The sequence below is a fragment of the Haliotis rubra genome, unplaced genomic scaffold (assembly GCF_003918875.1).
Source record: "Haliotis rubra isolate DU_JTF1 unplaced genomic scaffold, ASM391887v1 Scf66, whole genome shotgun sequence".
In the NCBI taxonomy this organism is placed as follows: domain Eukaryota; kingdom Metazoa; phylum Mollusca; class Gastropoda; order Lepetellida; family Haliotidae; genus Haliotis; species Haliotis rubra.
Genome location: NW_025767368.1, coordinates 1,247,754 through 1,272,961, shown reverse-complemented (window position 1 = coordinate 1,272,961; position 25,208 = coordinate 1,247,754). Strand labels below are relative to the sequence as shown.

Here is a 25,208-nt window from a genome sequence, read left to right as displayed (position 1 = left end):
TTCCCCTACCCTAACTCGCAGCAAAGCAACCGGTAGTTCAGAGACGGTGATGGGACAAGAGCAGCGTCAACGCCGGCCGCCATCTTGGCGGAAGAACGGAGAAGACAACAATGGACAGCTCAGCCGACCCGACGATCATCACCGAGACAGCAGCCCAGTGACAGCAAACTTTAAAAAGTCATCCATAACAACAACCAGACCGAGCAAAGTCCATTTGTGAGTACAACAACTTTCAACACCATCCTTCAAGATCAAGTCATCAAGCGTCAAGATTCTTCAGCAAGTGCTTCCCTTATGTGTAAGGGACAATATATATGAACTCTCGTTCAAACTCTCTCCAAATTTCCTGTTTATACGTAATCCCTGGGACATTCTTGTACATGACAGGTATGTCAATCTTCTCCAGTCATTGTTTCATGTGCGTCTATATTTGTCATATTTTTCTTCTACTGAGTATGTATTGCAATCTTTATGTGATGTTATGAGACGTACATCATTTGCATTAAGTGTTTGAAATCGGTTAGGCTCTTATTCTACTACATATACTACGACTTATGCATGTACGCATTTAATGCAGATCAACGCTATCTGTGGGTTCCGAGTCGTCCCGTTCAATCAGACTCCCGGTTTCAAGGATTTTTCCAACAATTTGCTCTTCTGTAACTATTCCTATAAATAATAGCTTATAACGAGTTATTCAATACCATATTTACTCTTTGTGAAAACCGACTAAATGTTGTCATGTGTTAATAGCAGTCATAGAAGCATAATATGTCATGGCTTACCAAGCTTATTTAGTGGAGACTGTTTATCCAGTCTATATCCTACTTCTTCGTTTTGCCAACGTGTTTTGTGCTTAATTATGATACCGGCGAAAATTTAGTAACCTTGTGCATAATACTTTTATGGTCTCTGGACACAATATACAGTTCGCTAAAATATCTTCGAGTCAAGTTCACTTGAATTAATTTTTTATTAACTTTCGGTTAGACTTTTGAAGTTGGTTACGTTTTGTTTTGTTTTTCTCATGCCAATTCTACTTTTAGTGCAGATCACATCCACATCTGCTAGCCTTGCCGAGTCTAGGCTCACCAATATAAGACTCCCAATTTCAAAGATCTTACTGTTGTCATGGAAATATTACATTCATATGCAAACAACGACGCATTACGCACATTATGATTTTGTTCCTATATGTCATATGTGTACTTCAGTCAGGTTTTCCGACTGTATGGTCGACCGCGAGCAGGATTTTGGCCCTCGGTGGAAACGACCAGTATTATGTTTGTTTTGTACGAGCTGGACAGCCGCTCACCTGTGTTTTGTGTACACCTGACCAATGTTGACTATTCGATTCATGTGTTACCTTGACATTCCTGTATAACTAATCTAATGTCATTACGATCATTTGACTTATGATCAATGCCTGTACCGAATATTTGTCAACACGTCAATGTCCCATGTATTTTACTGTATACTTGTGCATCCAATATTGTCACTATTTTTAAAAAAAACGCTTTTGAGGACATAAGCTCCACGACGGTCAGGGGTGTTGTCATAGAGTAAACCATTCCATAAGTTTCTGTAAAACTTCATATGTTGAAACAACATAATTGTTTCAATATATATCCAAAGTGCACCGAAATTCTATCCCCTTTTTCTGTTTAATGTATTCAGCAATCATTCGGTATGGGGACGAGACCAGTCAGGGGGACGAGACGGGCCCAGATCATCGACAGAAGCGGACGGATTGCGCGGCTAGTCGGGGCGTTGGCCAAGGCCTTCGCCTCATCAACGACTACGTCGACGATGAAGAATCGCCGTCCGACTTCTGAATGTGTGTAAGTGACAGAGCGGGTCTCCACATCGGGAACATTGGCCACTCGGTCCCGATGTGCGTTCTGTCATGTGATTTCCATCTCATGTACCATTTCTACCATTATTCCCCAACCATAATAAATATGGCTGCTGCTGCTATGGTGTCCTCCCATAAGAACTACATCCCATAAAAACCACAGGGGCTTGTAACGCTAAAAACTGCCATCAAGGTATATACTGTCACTGACGGGGTCTTAGTACTATATAATAGGAGATCCTTTTATATAGTACTAAGACCCCGTCAGTGACAGTATATACCTTGATGGCAGTTTTTAGCGTTACAAGCCCCTGTGATTTTAGCTGCTGCAGTTCATGTTGGTTTTGATAGTAAATAGTTTGCCTTCACAAAATGTAAATTTGCAGTCTTCAGTTATGATGATTGAACAAGTTCCGCATCGAGGTGTTTGACATTTTGTTACACTGACTGATAAACCTTTTTTCATAGCATCACTTTTAAACAAAATTGGAAGATTTGCTTTTATAATGGGCATAATTGTACAGTTATTAGGATTGTAGGTACAAACAAATGGAAGAATGTCCATCTCTGTATTTGTTTCTTTTGTTTTCATAAGTGTCTCTCTTGGGACTTTTACTGCTTTATGAACAGCATTTTCAACTACCTAAGAAGGTATGTCTTATAGATCAATTACATATTACATATTGTCACTAACTGTAACGTCATACGCATGATGACGACATAGCTACTACCGTTTTGCGTCGCTTATGACAACACTTAGTTTTCTATGTACACAAGAGCCGTTGAACGGCGAAAGATTTTGTGCAGATAAAGTCTGGAGTTTTATATATAGATGTATAGATAGTTCATCTATAGATAGGCTTATATATTTAGTGTGATAATTTAGTGTCACTTTCATCCTCAGTGGTCAATCTGATACATGCTGGACTAGTTTAGTCCAGCTTCATTAAGTAGCCAACTGCACAGAGGTACTGGATTGCAGTCTGTAACAATATTATTTTAAGTTAAAAAACTCATTTGTTTATATTTCACCTTTACTCCAATATACCTTTACCTTTACTCCAATATACCAAGCTTGGCTTGTTTTTTTCTATCATATGAAAACAAGAACATTCACTAACTACAGCATACCCTTACTGTCTGGTTATTAGATTACCTATACAACAACATAATCACAGGGGCGTGTCACGCTAAGGAACAGCGTTAGAAAGATATATAGGTATATAGACCCTACCCTAGTACTATATAAAAGGTAGTACTAGGGTAGGGTCTATATACCTATATGTCTTTCTAACGCTGTTTCTAAGCGTGACACGCCCCTGTGAACATAATTACTGGTCAATAGGATTTTAATCATGTAGTTCTTCTGGGAGAGCTGATGGGCTGTGCTCATTACATGCCATGGGGGTACCTCTACTCGGATAATTAATCCCTAATTAAACCCTGTAGTTAATTTGGGATGTAGTTCAAATGGGATGTAGTTCTTATGGGAGTAAACCGAATAACCCTGTCTTCAACCCTACCGCTGACTTTTGTCTTCCGTCGCTTGTCGATGGTGCTGAAGTACCATCCGAGAGTATCCCCGACGGACGCTCTTGGACAGTAGCAATATATTTATCGCGCAGTATTGTCACTTCGACCCCCACCTCGCTTCCGTGGAAGAAATCGTTATGTTACCAGTTGTGTCATGCAAAATCCTTTTGGTCATGATTCAAATACATATTTAACTACGAGTAGAAAGTAGTTTTTCTAACTTGATGAAAACAAACCAAAATCTCATTAATTCCTGCCTTAGCCCGTGACTTTACGATTTTCAAAAATGGCGGCGCCCTGTCGCGAACATCCGCCAGTCTGAGAATAAATGCTGTTTAGGTCTGTTTTCACCGAGTTACAAAATCAAAACTACTTTCTACTGGTAGTAAAATATGTATTCGATTGATGGCCAATAGGATTTTGCATGACATAGCTTATAACATAACAATTTCTCTCATGGAAGCGAGGTGGGTGTCAGTATAATACTACTTACAGTATTATTGTGACTTCGACCACAACTCGCTTCCGTGGAAGAAATCGTTATGTTACAAGTTGTGTCATGCAAATTCCTTTTGGTCACCACTCATATACATATTTTACTACAACTAGTAAGTAGTTTTGATTCTTTAACTTCCGTGAAGCGATCTGAACACAAGTAAGATATCGTTTCAGGCTTCCACAAGGCTCGCTTCGCACTCACAAACATAACCACTTAGCACGAACTGCGGGCTCCTGTGGAAATCTGTGCATGGTGACACCATCGCCCGACACCTAGGAGCAATTGAAGACAACGCAACGATTCGGCATGTCGTCGTTGATGTCGAGAAATCATCAAAATGACGAGCTTGTCACAAACTTTATATACAACTAACTGAAAATCCTTCCTCGCATGACGTCACTGCAGTGCTCTGGCGACAGAGTTACGTAACCTGCCTGTGGTTTCGTTGGCGAGAGTGAAGCAGGCGACTTTTTGGCAACTTTTAATCGCTCGGTATTACTTAACCACAAGTTTTTTAAGAATGAATTTGGTGTTCTGCGTAAGACTAACCACAAATCTTTCATATGTAATGGTTAAAAGAGTAACAAAAAAAAGTGTATTTGTTCTTTAACGTGGACGCTCTATATACATCTGAAATACAAACGCCAAGTTCTAAACAAGCGAAGAAGATTATAACAATGTTTTGAAAAGGAATCTATCCACTTATGAATTATGCCTAGTGACTATTATTTAAAGTTCTAAACAAGGGAAGAAGATAAACACTCTACTATAACAATGATTTGAAAAAAATGTATCTACTCCCGACATGGATTATATGCTTCCCGGCACTGTATCTTTAGCTTTGGCGGCACTCCCCTACCCCTTGGAAATCAGAAATATACATTTAAGCCTTCCCGTGACAAGGCCGGACACTTCGGTGCACCCCACCCGCATGCTTTGCCGATCGCTACGCTACCATCGCAGGCAATCGATTAAAAGTTAACGTAAACACAATCATGGATGACTGGCCTATCGAGCACCACTCATGACACCTACCAATTTATTGTCATTTCTGCAAGTCGATTGGAACCCGAACTTAACTCGTAACTAAACGATCTTCACACAAATGGATGACGATATATCCGCACAAAACGGTGTGTGTGTGTGTGTGTGTGTGTGTGTGTGTGTGTGTGTGTGTGTGTGTGTGTGTGTGTGTGTTTGTTTTGTTTGTTTGTTTGTTTGTTTTCGAAGCAAGCCCTCTGCTTGATGCTTTCTTGGATTGGTCATCCTCGTGGTAAGCCCCTGTAAATCCCCCACCCCCACCCCTTTGTCCAATAACGACTGGCAAAAGAGGAACAGCCCGTATCAAGCTACGCTATAGTTGTGATTGTGAGCTTGTAGTTCTTCTGGGAGAGCTGATGGGATGTGCTCATTAGATGCTATGTCCTAGTCAGATAATGAATCCCTGTAGTGAATCAGGAATGTAGTTCTTGTTGGATTAAACCGATTCTCGGCCGCGACACTGGCTGACGTATGCAGAGGAAAGCAGCAGACGTTCTCAACATTTGTTTCACGTTGTGGTTAAGTATCGATCGCCTAACATTCCCAAAGATCGTGTTTTGACCTAAGTAGTTAAGGCCTCTATTTAAGACTACTTACTCTACCCAAAGCTAGTACACATCGTGTCAAGAATGATTAATTTGTTTCTGCAGTGTTTTATCACAGGTAATTACTAATCGGAGACCGAAATCGACCTTTTCCACCAGCAGCCTTGGAGCTTTAATGGGTTTTTGACGTCACAAACAAAAAGCTTTTACATCTACAGGGTTATTTGGTAGCTTATTTTAGATAGTCATTTAAATGTCTGTTTGCTGTGCAGCAATTACCATGACAACCTGTAAAACATTACAGCACTATGAGTCATAAATGAAAAAGGGTATAAACAGTATCAATGCTTTGTCTTTATAAGTTGAAGAATATTATGTTAGCTAGTGACTTCCAATCTGAAACACAAAGGTTAACCTACAAATAGGTATTAGTTTGTTAAATCTGTAGACGATCACACAAGATCAACGATCAACAAATGAATTTTAATCAAACACACAGTGTTACACGCTCACAAATTGAAACGCAGACTGACTGACTGAGTTTGGTTTTACGCCGCTTTTAGCAATATTCCAGCAACATCCCGGCGGGGACACCAGAAATGGGCTTCACACATTGTACCCATGTGGGGATTCGAACCCGGGTCTATGGCGTGACGAGCCAACGCTTTAACCACTAGGCTACCCCACCGCTCCTGAAACACAAATTGTTACCTGGTGGTGGTGCGTGGTCCAGTGCTGCATAGAGCTTAGGTCACAAACCAGTTGAAGTTAAGCAGCGTTGGGCGAGGAGAATTTTTGGATGGGTGACCGTGTTTGGCAGCTTGACTCCTGAAAGTTTCTAGGACTTGAGTCCTGCCCCACAACGAAGCACATGTGATATATGTGGTCTCACCATAGGCAAGTGAGTTTATTCAAAATTGCCCCAGCAGAAAATGGGTACCCGGCGAGAGTACCCATGTGACTATTAACCTTCTAGGCAGCTAGGGTTATCCGGGGTAATGATGATCAGATTGTGCACTTTGAGCCGGATGTAAGCCTGGAAAAGGCGCGTTATAAAATAGTAAAATATTCTCATAATTATTTGGATCGGTTCTAAATCAGTAAACGACCATACAAGAAAATAATTTGGTAACAGCAGGATATTTTTCCTAAACTCGCATGCATAACCCAGATACTAAAAACTGTACTTTGTAATTTTGACCGAACAAACAATATGTATCTTAGCTAAATGAGAGTAAGGTAGAACGTTTAAGGTAAAATAACACGACAACACGCAAAATATAATGTCTGTGTCGGCTTGGTATTTATTACCCACGTGGTCAACGTATGGGTAGTTGCATACTAATCTCGTACGTCACACGAGTGTCGTATCGCGTTGACCTGTGTCGTAACGACTTGACCTGAGATTCTAACGATTTGATTGGATAACCGATGACCTCTCAATTAGGTCACATTCTGACGTAACTATTTTTTCATTCATAACAAACACGTGAATCCATTCATTCTACAACTTAAATGCATTGTGGGAATGTAAACATCGCGAACGATGCCATGTCGCTGTTTAATTGTGAGTCGAACTGAGACATTATACCCGTCGAAAAACGTAAACGCAAAGTTTCCACCAGTGATGTTAGCCGAATGAAGCAACTGGAAACCAAGAAACGAGGTGCTACGGAGTAGTTTACTGTAGGAGGCTGTACGAGGTGATGACAACTGACATGCATCGTGACATCGGTTACCAAGGCAGTGACGTCATTACGGTGTGACGTCATGCAAATGTTGTACTACAGTACAAAACTCTTCCGCAACCTCTTTATGAAACCGGTTTTGGTTTGAAACCAAAAACATAACAAAAATACGCTATTTTGTCAATTTAATGCATGTAAGACGTGGGAAATAAATAAAATACCACACTCGGTCTCATTACATACGAATTATACGAAACTCGTGATCTTCCTATGTTATCTGACCTCGATTTCGCTCGGTCAGATACCACAGGAAGGACGCTCGTTTCGTATAATTCGTATGTAATGAGACCTCGTGTAGTATTCTCTATTTATTACCCACGTGGTCAACGTATGGGTAGTTGCATACTAATCTCGTACGTCACACGAGTGTCGTATCGCGTTGACCTATGTCGTAACGACTTGACCTGAGATTCTAACGATTTGATTGGATAACCGATGACCTCTCAGTTAGGTCACGTTGTGACGGAACTACTTGTTCATTCGTAACAAACACGTGAATTCATTCATTCTACAACTTATATGCATTGTGGGAATTTAAACATTGCGAACGTTGCCGTGCCGCTGTTTGAGTCGAACTGAGACATTATATCCGTCGAAAACATAAACGCAATGTTTCACCAGTGATGTTAACCGAGTGAAGCAGTTGCAAACCAAGAAACGGGGTGCTACGGAGTAGTTTACTGAAGGAGGCTGTACGAGAGGCGATGACAACTGACATGCATCGTGACGTCGGTTACCAAGGGGACAGACGAGAATGGCGTAGTGACGTCATTACAGTGTGACGTCATGCAAAAGTGTACGTCAGAACAAAATTCTTCCGCAACCTCTTTATGAAACCGGTTTCGGTTTGAAACCACAACAATACCAAAACTACGCTATTTTGTCAATTTAATGCATGTAAGACGTGGGTAATAAATAAAATACCACACTCGGTCTCATTACATACGAATTATACGAAACTCGTGACCTTCCTATGGTTTCTGACCTCGCTTTCGCTCGGTCAGATACCATAGGAAGGACACTCGTTTCGTATAATTCGTATGTAATGAGACCTCGTGTAGTATTCTCTATGTATGTAATGAGACCCGAGTGTAGTATTCTCTATGTATGTAATGAGACCGAGTGTAGTATTCTCTATGTATGTAGTATGAGACCTCGTGTAGTATTCTCTATGTATGTAATGAGACCTCGTGTAGTATTCTCTATGTATGTAATGAGACCTCGTGTAGTATTCTCTATGTATGTAATGAGACCTCGTGTAGTATTCTCTATGTATGTAATGAGACCGAGTGTAGTATTCTCTATGTATGTAATGAGACCGAGTGTAGTATTCTCTATGTATGTAATGAGACCGAGTGTAGTATTCTCTATGTATGTAATGAGACCTCGTGTAGTATTCTCTATGTATGTAATGAGACCGAGTGTAGTATTCTCTATGTATGTAATGAGACGTGTAGATGTATGTGTAGTGTAGTATTCTCTATGTATGTAATGAGACCTCGTGTAGTATTCTCTATGTATGTAATGAGACCTCGTGTAGTATTCTCTATGTATGTAATGAGACCTCGTGTAGTATTCTCTATGTATGTAATGAGACCTCGTGTAGTATTCTCTATGTATGTAATGAGACCGAGTGTAGTATTCTCTATGTATGTAATGAGACCGAGTGTAGTATTCTCTATGTATGTAATGAGACCGAGTGTAGTATTCTCTATGTATGTAATGAGACCTCGTGTAGTATTCTCTATGTATGTAATGAGACCTCGTGTAGTATTCTCTATGTATGTAATGAGACCTCGTGTAGTATTCTCTATGTATGTAATGAGACCTCGTGTAGTATTCTCTATGTATGTAATGAGACCGAGTGTAGTATTCTCTATGTATGTAATGAGACCTCGTGTAGTATTCTCTATGTATGTAATGAGACCGAGTGTAGTATTCTCTATGTATGTAATGAGACTCTATGTATGTAATGAGACCGAGTGTAGTATTCTCTATGTATGTAATGAGACCGAGTGTAGTATTCTCTATGTATGTAATGAGACCTCGTGTAGTATTCTCTATGTATGTAATGAGACCTCGTGTAGTATTCTCTATGTATGTAATGAGACCTCGTGTAGTATTCTATGTATGTAATGTAGTATTCTCTATGTATGTAATGAGACCGAGTGTAGTATTCTCTATGTATGTAATGAGACCTCGTGTAGTATTCTCTATGTATGTAATGAGACCTCGTGTAGTATTCTCTATGTATGTAATGAGACCTCGTGTAGTATTCTCTATGTATGTAATGAGACCTCGTGTAGTATTCTCTATGTATGTAATGAGACCTCGTGTAGTATTCTCTATGTATGTTGGGATAATACAAGAGTTCAGGATGTGCGTACGTGCGTACGTGCATGCGTGCGTGCATATGGTTAACAAACCCGTGAGGATCCGGGTTAGAATTGATCTTCAGCAACCCATGAGGCGACTAACGGACGGGTGGTCAGGCTCGCTGACTTGGTTGACACATGTCATCGTATCTCAACTGCGTAGAACGATGCTCATGATGTTGATCACTAGACTGGTACAGACTCGATTATTTACCGACTGCCGTCATATAGCTGAGTGCGGCGTTAAAAATCAACAAATCAAACGTTGTGTCCAACAATGGAGGCCAGTCAGTTAGTTTGGTTTAACGCCGCTCCAGACATTCTTTCAGATTATATATATGCTTCCCCACTTAGACGCAGTACACTGACTTCGAACTTAGGGACCATTTATAATATATGGCTAGGGGGGTTGATGATTTTTTTGAGAAGCATGTACAATGTGAATGGACCCCCCTAAAATTTATGTACAAAGTAAGTGACACACTCCCCCCACAACCCCCCAGACAGGGTAACAACAAGTAACATCTTTTAACCCTAATGACGCGGTCGGGGATCGAACCACCGAGTTCCGCTCTCTGCTCAAACATACTATCCAGCACATCACAGACTTACCATTAAGTCCTTCGTTATATCAAGGATTTATAGTTTACCTGGCAACTTATTTTTACTCGGATAACGATCATCCTTGAATGGAGAATGTTGGACAAGGTTGTAGCACGTAATGTAGAGTACGACCTTGAGTTCGATACAAACGCCAGTCAAATACCACGTGACTTTACGAGAATGGTGTTCTGCATCTTGTCAGAGCCCGGATCCTGCACTGCATCCGACTGTAAATGATCAGACACATAAACAGCTCCACGGATTAGAGTGAAATATTAATGTGGCCGCTCACAGGGGGAAACGTGTCACTAACTCGCCTCGCTGCTTGTATATGACCACATGGTAGCAACTGCTTGCTGGTCAGCTGTGTGAGGACATTACCCTCGATCAGGGCGTCACTTCCTGGTGCATATTTCTCCCTCTCATTAGAGTCAAGGCAGCGATGAGACTGTTGTTTTTGTACATATGCTGGGGCATATATTCTCCAGCCGGCAATGTGGATTAACTGTTTTGAAGACCACTTTCTACCAAGGCTATTGGTGATGTCTTTCCATTGGGTGTGACCGTTCACTGGACACCTTGTCCGGCCATTAACCTACCTGTTTTGAGGCTGCTCCTTTTCCTTAGACAATACGTAGAAATGAATATACCATTGTATAGTATTATCATATCTGCCTGTTTAGACACACATTCAGCCCTGTACGCATGGGTCCTCCAGGTGCTAAAGGCGACGGGGTGGCCTAGTGGTTAAAACGTTCGCTCGCCACGCCGAAGACTCGGGTTCGAATCCCCACATGGGTACAATGTGTGAAACCCATTTCTGTTGTCCCCTGCGGTGATATTACTGGAATATTGCTAAACGCGGTGTAAAACCCAACCCACTCACTCACTCACTCCAGGTGCTAAGACACACATTCAGTCCTGTACCAATGGGTCCTCCAGGTGTTGAGACACACATTCAGCCCTGTACACATGGGTCCTCTAGGTGTTGAGACAGCCCTGTACACATGGGTCCTCCAGGTGTTGAGACACACATTCAGCCCTGTACACACATTGAGACACACATTCAGCCCTGTACCAATGGGTCCTCCAGGTGCCCTGAGACACACATTCAGACACCTGTACACATGGGTCCTCCAGGTGCTGAGACACACATTTCACCCTGTTCAGCCCACATGGGTCCTCCAGGTGCTGAGACACACATTCAGCCCTGTACACATGGGTCCTCCAGGTGTTGAGACACACATTCAGCCCTGTACCAATGGGTCCTCCAGGTGCTGAGACACACATTCAGCCCTGTACCAATGGGTCCTCCAGGTGCTGAGACACACATTCAGTCCTGTACACATGGGTCCTCCAGGTGTTGAGACACACATTCAGCCCTGTACACATGGGTCCTCCAGGTGCTGAGACACACATTCAGCCCTGTACCAATGGGTCCTCCAGGTGTTGAGACACACATTCAGCCCTGTACACATGGGTCCTCCAGGTGTTGAGACACACATTCAGCCCTGTACACATGGGTCCTCCAGGTGTTGAGACACACATTCAGCCCTGTACACATGGGTCCTCCAGGTGCTGAGACACACATTCAGTCCTGTACACATGGGTCCTCCAGGTGCTGAGACACACATTCAGCCCTGTACACATGGGTCCTCCAGGTGTTGAGACACACATTCAGCCCTGTACACATGGGTCCTCCAGGTGTTGAGACACACATTCAGCCCTGTACACATGGGTCCTCCAGGTGCTGAGACACACATTCAGTCCTGTACACATGGGTCCTCCAGGTGCTGAGGCACACATTCAGTCCTGTACACATGGGTCCTCTAGGTGCTGAGACACACATTCAGTCCTGTACGCAGGGGTTCACAGGGTACAAAAGACAAACATTCAATCCTGTGCGTTTGGAACCTAGGGATGCTAATACACACACTCAGCACTACATTATTATGAACTCTCAGTCAAACACAAATACATGTTACTTTTACAATCAAATCCCATTTCAACTAAACGCTCTATATTTTAATCCCACCTCACAAACATTACTAATTTGACTACTGGCAGGATTTGAAGCGCCCCAGTGACGAATCATTGCATCATAATCAACTCTGGTGAAAATTTCAACAAAAAGTTCCACAAAATCTACTCATCCAACAGCCCCCATTTTGTCATGACAATGAAGCCAACACACACACTCAGCCAACACAGTGGATACGACCTCTGAAGGTTTGACAATACATTGTATATTCCTGTTACACAAAAAACAAAAACGTTAATAATAATCTGACAATTTTATTCATCGAAAAAGAACACATTGATACTTTGATTGACATTTGATGTCTGGATATTTCCTGCAAACATAAAACACTAACAATCTACTACAAACAATCTACTTGCCTCACTGGCTACAATAGTAACATAGTTGCCGATTAGTCCCCATTTTGTCTAGTAATGAAACCAGTAATTGAATATGTTAACCAGTAACTGAACACTAAATGTTACATTGCCAAGCATTGGCTATTCCAATATTGTCCTTGAAGAGAGAGCATTTCAGTTATATCACAGCTGGTTAGCTGATTATTAGTGAAAATTCAGAGTAGATATTAGCTCACAGAGCAAGGACAATAATTTTGGTCAGATCTGTAATTCTAGCCAAAGCTTAGCAGATCTGGCATGGCTAAGGGGCACAGGCCTCCAGCCCACCTGTGGTTTCATCTCTCTTCACACCTCAGCAATCAGTCTTCTGATCTGTGAACATGACAGCCATGATAGGCTGAAGTCCATTACAGCCACAATATCTGCTTTGCATTGAAAATACTCTGCATAGTATTAAAATATGATTGTAATTTGGGTTAGAGATCATGCCAGGTCAGGTACAGTTGCTACTGTCAACAATAAAGACCGAAATCTCATCTGTTTATGAGGTACAGTATCACATTGCTCATTTCAACATCATGTCAAGAAACAATATTATATACTGGCTGTAGCATATGTCTTCACAAGTCCACTTGGTTCATGATCATACAGGCAGAGGCACCGGATATCCAGTGATCACTCCGTCAGGAATCTGATATTTTGTAGTTTTGATTGAGGACGTACATCTCATTAAACATGTTATAGTCATCAATCATTGTTGTCATAATTTGGTTTCTTTCTGTTTTATCCTCCATACCATTTTCTCCTCATCCGTACATTCTGAAACATGAGAGATGTAACAATTTTAACAGGCACAATGTATACACCATCACTGTCACCAATACATCCTCACTATAATCAGTACATCCTCACTATAATCAGTACATCCTCACCATAATCAGTACATCCTCACTATAATCAGTACATCCTCACCATAATCAGTACATCCTCACTATAATCAGTACATCCCTCATTAATCAGTACATCCTCACTATAATCAGTACATCCTCACTATAATCAGTACATCCTCATTAATCAGTACACCACACATCAGTACATCCTCACCACAATCAGTACATCCTCACTATAATCAGTACATCCTCACTATAATCAGTACATCCTCACAATGAGTACATCCTCACTATAATCAGTACATCCTCACCACAATCAGTACATCCTCACTATAATCAGTACATCCTCACTATACTCAGTACATACCACAATCAGTACATCCTCACCACAATCAGTACATCCTCACTATAATCAGTACATCCTCACCATAATCAGTACATCCTCACTATAATCAGTACATCCTCACCATAATCAGTACATCCTCACCATAATCAGTACATCCTCACTATAATCAGTACATCCTCACCATAATCAGTACATCCTCACCATAATCAGTACATCCTCACTATAATCAGTACATCCTCACTATAATCAGTACATCCTCATCATAATCAGTACATCCTCATCATAATCAGTACATCCTCACTATAATCATAATCAGTACATCCTCACCATAATCAGTACATCCTCATCATAATCAGTACATCCTCATCATAATCAGTACATCCTCACCATAATCAGTACATCCTCATCATAATCAGTACATCCTCTCATAATCAGTACATCATATAATCATCATAATCAGTACATCCTCACCATAATCAGTACATCCTCATCATAATCAGTACATCCTCATCATAATCAGTACATCCTCACTATAATCAGTACATCCTCACTATAATCAGTACATCCTCATCATAATCAGTACATCCTCATCATAATCAGTATATCCTCACCATAATCAGTACATCCTCACCATAATCAGTACATCCTCACTATAATCAGTACATCCTCATCATAATCAGTACATCCTCACCATAATCAGTACATCCTCATCATAATCAGTACATCCTCACCATAATCAGTACATCCTCATCATAATCAGTACATCCTCACCATAATCAGTACATCCTCATCATAATCAGTACATCCTCACCATAATCAGTATATCCTCATCATAATCAGTACATCCTCACTATAATCAGTACATCCTCACCATAATCAGTACATCCTCATCATAATCAGTATATCCTCATTATTTGGAGTTCATGTCCAAGTCCATGCTCATCATGATCAAGATGCTATTCCACTCCAAGGTGCAATGAGAAATTAGGTTCAGTGTTTGATCTACAGGTAACCTTGCGCCACACTGAACACATGGTATGTTTATTTCCTTATTGATGTGGCTCAGATACTTTTCTACACTCACCAACTTTGTTATCATCCTTGAGTTTCTTTAGCTGCTGGAGCACGTTTCCTGCAGCTGCCATGTGGAGATTCTCAGGAGTGTCCTGTAACAGGTAGATACCATGTACACCCAGCCATGTTCTGTACACCCGAGTTTCTCCCCTTCATACATATACACACTCATACATGCTGCACATACATAAATATTGTGCATATTCCAATATATCAAATTAAATTTATTTCTGAATAGGCCAGAGGCCAATTTACAGGTTACAATTCAGATTGCAATAATGCTCATGCAATAGGCACATCTCCAATGGTACTTGGAAATGAAAGCTAAATAAACAATATTGTCTGGTGAAAGCTAAATAAACAACATTGTCTGGTGAAAGCTAAATAAACAATATTGTCTGGTGAAAGCTAAATAAACAATATTGTCTGGTGAAAGCTAAATAAACAATATTGTCTAGTGAAAGCTAAAAAAACAATATTGTCTGGTGAAAGCTAAATAAACAATACTGTCTGGTGAAAGCTAAATAAACAATATTGTCTGGTGAAAGATAAATAAACAATATTGTCTGGTGAAAGCTAAATAAACAATATTGTCTGGTGAAAGCTAAATAAACAATATTGTCTGGTGAAAGCTAAATAAACAACATTGTCTGGTGAAAGCTGAATAAACAATATTGTCTGGTGACAGTATGTTAACAACAAACAAGTGTTTGCCACTGATATGGCAATGTCCCCTGCCGTTAAAGAATGGAATATCTATATTTACTACTTTTTATTCTTTGGTCACATATACAAGATGCCTGAAATGACTGGTGTCTGCATCATCACCCAATGTAGGCTGTCGACATAATTGAAGACACTGGGTGCAATGTTTTATGAGATATCACGTTTAAAAAAGTTTGAAAAGCAGTCAAAGTGTAATGGTGACCTTGAAGATAAGTCAAGGTGACCCAAATCGACTGGTGTCTGGGTAATCCCCCAATGTAGGCTGTCACCAAATCTGAAGAATCTCCACAGTTCATGAAATATCTCGTTAACAAGAGTTTGAAAAGTGGTCAAAGTGACGTGGTGACCTTGAAAATAAGGTCAAGGTCACTCAAATCGACTGGTGTCTGCGTAATCCCCCAATGTAGGCTGTCACCAAATTTGAAGACATGGGGTACAACAGTTCATGAGATGTCGCGTTAACAAGACTTGGAACATACGGACGGACGCCGCTGAATACATAGTCTCCCGTTCCGCGTTGTGGCGGGTGACAACAAGGATGTAAGGATATGTGGTTACCAACTTGGTTATTTTGAAAAGACTGTTTGCACTTACGTTTACTAACTATAGCCCTACAAACTTATATGTAATCAGATGTTGGTACAGATTACAAGTCAACATAATGGCAGCGAATGCAATAATATTATAGGCATAATATTATAGGCATAATATTATAGGTGTTTCTCATAAAATTGTTGCCTGGTAAAAGTATATTGAAAACAGGAACTATCTAGTTTTTCTTAGCAAACATTTAATAATTACCTCTTTCTTTAAGGATATGATAGACAAACTTGGCAAACTTAAGAATATTATTGTCAAACTTACTTTTTATACTAATATACTACTGGAATAACTGTGCATTGCACCATGCTCCGGCTGCGGTGCCTTTGATCTGTGGTGTATTGTATAGTTACACCACGGTTTTGAACTGCCTTCGACAGCAACTCCCTGATTGGCTGTTTGCAATTTTAGCCACGCCTACGTTAAACAAACATTACTGTCTGCCTCAAATGGATGTCAACTTTCTCAAAAGACAACCAACATTTGTTTTACTCTTTTAATGAAAATAATGACAGCTTTATCAGAAACACAGTGACAAATACATCATTAAACCTTTGAATCAGCCACGAAGCACTTAATTTTTAAAGTACTTTGACAATTTTTGGAACTCAATAATTATTGAAAATACAGTTCTGGTAAATGTTGCACATTTGCCCAACTTTGACACTGGGTCAATCCCTCTAACACGGTAGATTTAGTTTCCATTATACGGCAGCTTGTGAGAGAGTGATGTCATCAATTGTATCATCCCAGAGTTTAGCACCTTCAATTTCGTCAACTATTTGTGACAGTGTAATGTCGTCTATAGTATTATCCCACTCCTGACTAGACATGGTGGCAGTCTCCAACAGAATGATTTAAATTCAAAAATCCCGCGCAGATTTCGAAATTTGAATGCAGGATGTGGGCACGGTACAAAGCAGTTATTTCATCCAATCACTCGAGTTTGGTCCAAATACACCACGGCCTGGTCGAATGATTGGTCGATGAATTTGCGTTGTTAGCTCTCGTATTAGAACGAACTAACTGCACTACTACTTATTTGATGTTTTGCCATTTTTTAATGCAAAAAGGTAATAGTATGATTTGTGGTGTTTTCCTTAATCACTGTTTAACTGTAGATGGGATTATATCGAAGTCTGTATGATTTGACACTAGGCATGGTGACATGCCCTTGAAGAGATGTGGTTGACTTGCTGACGTGACATCATGAGTGGACAATCAGTCTGAGGCAAAACTCTTGTGTTCCCATTATGTTAAAAACGTCCCCATAGAGATCGTGTTTTGATGGATACCAAAATGTCTGGCCACTTCATTCTGGGTCATTCCCAAGTCTCCAGCATACCTACGGCGCGGAGACGCTGATTTTCTGTTAGCCATGGCACGGCGTACTCGTAGTTTAGGTTGAAATTAATGTGTTTTCTACAACATTCAGAGGCAAGAGAACAATCAACCTTCTTCAGTTTTCATTATCAGGTGTGTGAAATTCAGGCGTCGAAAAGCATGCAAAAAATGAGAAAGTTCATTGTGCACAAAGTGCATGTGCCACGTGACATCAAATTTCATGCAAAGTGCTTTGCTAGATGTCTATTTAGGGTTATTTTTCAAATAACTTTTATTTTATGCAATTTTATGTTATGTACAGTTACTCTTTTCCTTAAGTATACATCCAGTCCACCAACTTGAAGATCTCGATACTTATTTTTCAATACATATATGTAACTGTGTGTTTGGTCCATTCTGATGTGCACATTTAACCAAAATTACAAGTGTACATTCATTAATGCTTGGTAAAAGTTCAGATGTCATGGTTGTGTGTATGCATATTTCAATAACACATTGATGCCCTATACCACAGAAACTGTTCTGTACACAAAAATAGGTAAAAAAAAAATCTTGTCCTTGTCAATTCTTTATCGTTATTTCTGGATGCTTCGACCACATCCCCATTTGTCCGGACATATCGTCATCCATTTGTGTCAAGATCGTTTAGTTAAGAGTCAAATTCAAGTTTCAATCGACTTGCAGAAATGGCAATAAAGAATTGGTAGGTATCATGAGTGGTGCTCGTTAGGCCAATCATCCATGATTATGTTTACATTAAGTCTTAATCGATTGCATGCTATCGTAGCGTAGCGATCGGCAAAGCAGGTGGGTGGGGTACACCGAAGTGTCCGGCCTTGTCATAATGTATTGTGCTGTAAGGCATTTCGAGTCGGGGGTCATCTCAAATATTATATATTTTTTCAAAATCTTTAATCCTCGCAAAGGCACACGTGGGCCTGTGCTTTCAACTGATTAATTCCCTCTGAAGTAATTCCAATACTCACAACATAAATTGCCTTGACAATGGCCATGATGCTAGTGCCAAGCTGGGCTTGTGTCCCCAGATACCCCAGAATCTGATCCTCTCTCTGTTGGCGATGTTGAATGTAGTAACGTACGAGGTCACATGGGTTCGGTGATTACGTAGCCGTGCCCTGGGTAGATGGTGCTTGGTGCGAGGTCAAGGATGTCGTGCAGAGACTTCATGTACTGACTCAGATCCGAGATTGTCTGAAGTATACATTGACATTCTTAGCTCTTACAGATGTGATCCAATATGTACTTGGCACTCAAGATGCAACATTCAAACATGCAGCTGGTCTAGATCAGGACATAACACTTCATCATATCTACCTTAGATGCTGGACCTAGACTTCATCATATCTACCTTGGATGCTGGACCTAGACTTCATCATATCTACCTTGTATGCTGGACCTAGACTTCATCATATCTACCTTGTATGCTGGACCTAGACTTCATCATATCTACCTTGTATGCTGGACCTAGACTTCATCATATCTACCTTGCATGTTGGACCTAACGTTCATCATATCTACCTTGGATGCTGGACCTAGACTTCATCATATCTACCTTGCATGTTGGACCTAGACTTCATCATATCTACCTTGCATGTTGGACCTAGACTTCATCATATCTACCTTGCATGTTGGACCTAGACTTCATCATATCTACCTTGCATGTTGGACCTAGACTTCATCATATCTACCTTGCATGTTGGACCTAGACTTCATCATATCTACCTTGCATGTTGGACCTAGACTTCATCATCATATCATATCTACCTTGCATGTTGGACCTAGACTTCATCATATCTACCTTGCATGTTGGACCTAGACTTCATCATATCTACCTTGCATGTTGGACCTAGACTTCATCATATCTACCTTGGAGACTTCATCATATCTACCTTCATGTTGGACCTAGACTTGGACCCTGGACCTTCATCATATCTACCTTGCATGTTGGACCTAGACTTCATCATATCTACCTTGCATGTTGGACCTAGACTTCATCATATCTACCTTGTATGTTGGACCTAGACTTCATCATATCTACCTTGTATGCTGGACCTAGACTTCATCATATCTACCTTGTATGGACCTAGACTGGACATAGACCTTCATCATAGACTGGATGCTGGACCCTAGACTTCATCATATCTACCTTGTATGTTGGACCTAGACTTCATCTACCTTATCTGGACCTTGACTTCATGCTACCTTGACCCTAGACATCATTCATCATATCTACCTTGTATGCTGGACCTAGACTTCATCATATCTACCTTGCATGCTGGACCTAGACTTCATCATATCTACCTTGTATGCTGGACCTAGACTTCATCATATCTACCTTGCATGTTGGACCTAGACTTCATCATATCTACCTTGCATGTTGGACCTAGACTTCACATATCATCATATCTACCTTGTATGCTGGACCTAGACTTCATCATATCTACCTTGTATGCTGGACCTAGACTTCATCATATCTACCTTGTATGTTGGACCTAGACTTCATCATATCTACCTTGCATGTTGGACCTAGACTTCATCATATCTACCTTGCATGTTGGACCTAGACTTCATCATATCTACCTTGCATGTTGGACCTAGACTTCATCATATCTACCTTGTATGTTGGACCTAGACTTCATCATATCTACCTTGTATTGGACAAAGAGATCATTCTATCATCCAGCTTTTACTACAGTACAGATCCAAGGTTCACAACATCTTGCTTGCATAATCCACCTTAGGGATGCCAAGATCGGGTTGATGGTCTGGATTTGTCTGTTGTTGCTGGACCTAGACATGACCACTCATCAATAATCATCATCCATTAACAGCAGATCAAGGTTAGATATCAAATCTGGACATCAAGACAGATGCACTCATCATAATCAACATCATTAACAGCATAGATAATCAAATCACATCATGTGCATCCCTCTACACAGTTGGGATGTGATGACATGAATCCACCCAATCCCAACAGTCTCCTCTTACAACAAGCATGGACTGCTGGAGTCGTACCCAGAGATTTTCAAGGGTTTGGACTCTTTGGCTTTGGAATGTCAACAGCTAAGTTACAGTGCAGACCCTGTGAACCCTGCATGTATTTGCGGCAGCCACCATTATTGGTACCATGTATTGCATGCAGTGTGTGAAATGTCACTGTCAGGCTAGTTAACCAGTTAACCATGGATGTCAGAATCCTGTTTCCTTATACTTTCAATTTCTAACATCCATTATGAGCTACTGATTACATTTACTGATGTGGAAAAGTACTTGTTCATTTGTTGCAATGTTTAATTTCATCATATTTGATGTAAACGCCAGGGCATGTCCAGTCTAACCTAAACTTGGGCTCAGTATTATTTGTTACTGCTATTCTGTGTCTAACAAACCCCAGTAGAAGGTCAGATTACCAAATTGCCATTTGCCAAAGCTACATTCGCACATACCGTTTGAACTTTTACCTCAAAAACGTTTGTACTCGAACGCTTTCGAATGCTATATTTCGCATGATCGCTTCCGAGTGATACACATGGAGAACGCCATTATTCACAAGAGTGAGAAAACAATTGCTGAAAATAGCATTTTTGTCAATATTTCAGGATGTCACCTTGCGGAACTTTAAGCTAATAGTAACCATGTCATCAGAAACCCCTAAGCATATATACTGCAGGTCATATATATGTGTTTTATGCAGATTTTCATTTATTGAGAGATCAGTGAGTGAGTGGGGAAGAAATTTTGAAAGAGTAGAACTGTCTTATTGGTTAATTCCATTCATCCATCTCATGTTTCATTGAATGGTCATAGGTCACTCAAAGGTTAGCTGACGCGACCTTCTACTAGGGTTTGTTAGACTCAGTAGAGCAGTTTAACAAATAATCCTGAGCCCAAGTTTACTTAGAGTCAGACTGAGGACATGTCTATGGCCTTACTGTTGTTGTTCCTCCCAAAATGCTGTCCCCAGAGAACACTGCATTTTCTTCCTCTAGCAGTAGGATCATATGATCATCAGTGTGCCCTGGATTGTATATTGCCCTGAAAAACAGAAACATAACTATGACACATGATTGTGTTATTGGAATACTGCCATAGTGAGTGAGTGAGTGAGTGAGTTTAGTTTTACGCCGCACTCAGCAATATTCCAGCTATATGGTGGCGGTCTGTAAATAATCGAGTCTGGACCAGACAATCCAGTGATCAACAGCATGAACATTGATCTACGTAACTGGGATACAATGACATGTGTCAACCAAGTCAGCAAGCCTGACCACCCGATCCGTTAATTCGCCTCTTACAACAAGCATGGGTTACTGAAGATTAATTCTAACCCGGACCTTCACGGGATACTGCCATACAATACCACCCTGAAATACAGCCACAGAACCATCATGGATTATGGACCACCAATCTATTAATTAAGAGACACATTTTTCTTTTGGTCCTCATGCTTGCAAATATTTTTTCATGATTTTTAGTAATCTGATTCACGGAAATGACAAGATCTCACTCAAGATTCTACAGTGTCAGATGCAGCAGTATACCTAAGAGTGGCTCCATCTGTCTTGAAGATATGTTTATCACTGATGAAGTTGTAAGGGATGTGCCCCAGGTCAGCATCTGGACAAGACACCCGCTTAATCTTAGACACCCTGGGAATCTCATCAGCTGTGGATATAGGTATTTCCACTGAAATTGTATATTTATGTATGGCATCATGATTTTATGTGCCCAAAATCACAGATGTAAACTCCAAGCACAGGCTCAGGTTATCCACAAGCCCAGATACGCATTATCATAGTAAGTGATGTGCATCATCCTAGTAAGTAGTGGTGTTCTGATTAATTGAAACAATCAAAGATTAATCGCAGTGACCAAACGACCAAACAATCGATCACAATTACTCATAATTGAACACAAACGATTTCGGAACTACTGTTTTAGTGTTTGAAACACTTGACGATGGAACATATCTTAGAAGTTGTCAGGGCCTGAAAACATGTTTAATTCTTAGAAAGCTCACTTCACTTACTGAAAAGTCATGAGGCATGACTTTCTTGAAGACTTCAGGAAGTTTATGTTCATGATATATTAGTCATCACTTTAAAGTAGCAAGTTGCATCAGTTTACATTGGATATGAACATGATGAAGTTTGCAAATGCAATTTGCTCAGTTTCTAAATAAAACAAAAATCATAATCGAACATGAATAATTCTGGAACACTTTTTGCCTTAACAATATTTTTCACAAGGTTGGTTTTGTAAGTTACATTTCATAACCACTACAAGCTTGTTGCAAGTCATGATTGAATTTATCTTAAACACTCCAGGAATTTTATGTTCCTAACATACTGGTAATCCTTTCAAGATGTGTAATTTGCCCAAAAAAAACAAAGAACTACATGTTTTTTCTTCTTTTTCTTTGCATTAACCAAAATAACCAGGAAAAAATCATAAATGAAGCTTACCAATTATTTTCGATGATTGATCGGTTGAAATGAAGCAATGATCAATTATGAAGTTTTAACCAATTCCCAACACTAATAACAACCTGAAAATCTGAAAAATGACAAAACCAATTTGTTTCAATGATTGCTCGTTGGTAATAAACCAATCATTAGTTGTGAGATTTCAAGCAATTCCCAATACTCTTAGTAAGGCATCGATATGATACCCATCATCATACTAAGGAAGTGATACCATATGTATCATCCAAGACAAGTCTCAAATGATGCCCATCGTCATAGTAAGGATGTGATATGATGCATCTTTCAGTATCAATACATCAATTTAATAACAACTTTCTATCAAAACTTCCATCATAATAATGCACTCATGTGACAGTGAACCACACTCCAACCTCATGCCAATGAGCAACTCATAACCACAGATTATACTGACAAAACAGCAGTTGAGACAAAGTGAGAACCTGCCTGATTTTACAACTGCTTCAATGTCCTAACACACGAGTGAGTGAGTGAGGTGAGTGAGGTGAGTGAGTGAGTGAGTGAGTGGTGAGTGAGTGAGGTGAGTGAGTGAGTGAGTGAGTGAGTGAGTGAGTGAGTGAGTGAGTGAGTGAGTGAGTATGGTTTTATACGACTTTTAGCAATATTCCTGCAATATCACGGTAGGGGACACCAGAAATGAGCTCACACACTGTACCCATGTGGGGAATCGAACCCGGGTCTTCGGCGTGACGAGCAAACGCTTTAACCACTAGGCTACCCTACCGCCCCTCCTAACACAAGAATAAACACTGGTGGGGTAGTTGGCTACTGACCTTTATTAAATCTTTAATCAACCTTTCACCATGGTTCTCATCCAGACACAGAATTGATATCAACTGTGACATCAAGCCTCATTTTGATGACAAATACCTGCAAGTATAGTATAAGTTCCCAGGGATACACCAACAATCTAAGACTTACACTGAATTACATCCTTGCAAATGTCCTTGACACCACCCACATGGTCTGGGTGAAAGTGAGTGACCACAATTTCCTGTATGGATGCTGCATAATCCGACAGTGTTGACTTCAGAAGAGTGATGTACTCAGGCACATCAGCATCTCCCGTATCAATCAAGATTTTTCTGAAAAGGATTTTCATATTTCTTACATATGATCTGATCATTATGTTAACCATAAATAATCCCTCATGATATTGCATGATGGTAACTGTAGATGAAAGGTTGTGGTTGGCACGGGTACCACAGAAAGCACCCCTGGGTACATTTCAGAATACAGAAATGAATCCTAGCCTAAATCATAATCATGATAATACAGAACAGTAGCCTGTACCGAGAATGGCATACAAGTACATATTCCTCAACCGGAAACCACATCATGTTGCAGTTATTGTTAGCCTGATAACAAGTGCATTCTGGATAATGTGCATTGCAATATATAACAACTTATTCAATGTAAATCAAACGTAAAACTTAAACACATCGTAATCGCTGAATAATTCAAGTGAAATATTTTCTGTATTACATCCATAATCAGACTTATTGAATTTGATGAATAAAATTTCAATGTGTTGAAGTTACTAAAGTGACACTGTAACTGTTATTCTCTGAGAACAATACTGTCCTTATGTTTACCCATTTCAAACTTTTATTCGTTAGTCAAGAAAATTCTGGCCTCGCAACATTTTATTTGGTCTGGTACTAGTGGTAGATTTGCAAAGCTGAAAGTCCGGTTGTCTGACTAATTTTAGAGAGTAGGCTCATCTTCAACCTACGTCATCGTAAAGCGTATTTTAAACCGACACAGAATGTGTTCGCCACACCTTGGACTGGTCCCACGGCTAACGCCAGTAACGGGTTAACCCGCCTGAACTGAAGCCTGTATCTGGGGCAAAGAATATTTTTCACAAGTGTCATTTATAAGATTATCCATGACTGACTTGGGACCAGTTCCCACGAGATATGTGTTAGTTCCCTGTAGACGTGCTCCTCCTGGATTACAGCCCAGAATGCGAATAACGCGCTGGGAAAGTTGTTCCAACTTCGGCAACACAGCCGCCATTTTGTTAAATCACATGACCTTAGGATTGTCATGAATTATTAGATCTATGGATGCGATGCTGAGATTTTTCGTTTTGATTAATTGATAAAACTTAACGATA

At 40.3% G+C, this 25,208-nt stretch overlaps 1 protein-coding gene and 1 long non-coding RNA gene across 3 annotated transcripts; both read right to left on the bottom strand.

The window, feature by feature from the left end:
• Positions 1-12,478: 12,478 nt before the first annotated feature.
• Positions 12,479-25,141, bottom strand: LOC124257421 (endoribonuclease LACTB2-like). The gene is given in 8 exon segments (XM_046691472.1): positions 12,479-13,397; positions 14,899-14,980; positions 18,545-18,664; positions 18,666-18,770; positions 21,515-21,617; positions 22,124-22,247; positions 24,008-24,171; positions 24,987-25,141. Coding segments are annotated over 8 exon segments (879 nt in total). The 5' UTR covers positions 25,109-25,141; the 3' UTR covers positions 12,479-13,338.
• Positions 19,233-20,092, bottom strand: LOC124257422. 2 transcript variants are annotated; one of them, XR_006893265.1, is made up of 4 exons: positions 20,004-20,092; positions 19,813-19,962; positions 19,584-19,651; positions 19,233-19,301 (listed from the first exon to the last, which is right to left on the bottom strand). It is a non-coding gene; the product is annotated as an uncharacterized LOC124257422 (long non-coding RNA). The 2 variants fall into 2 exon arrangements; XR_006893266.1 differs by lacking the exon at positions 19,233-19,301 and having other exon boundaries at positions 19,565-19,617; positions 19,813-19,914; positions 19,990-20,092.
• Positions 25,142-25,208: the final 67 nt, after the last annotated feature.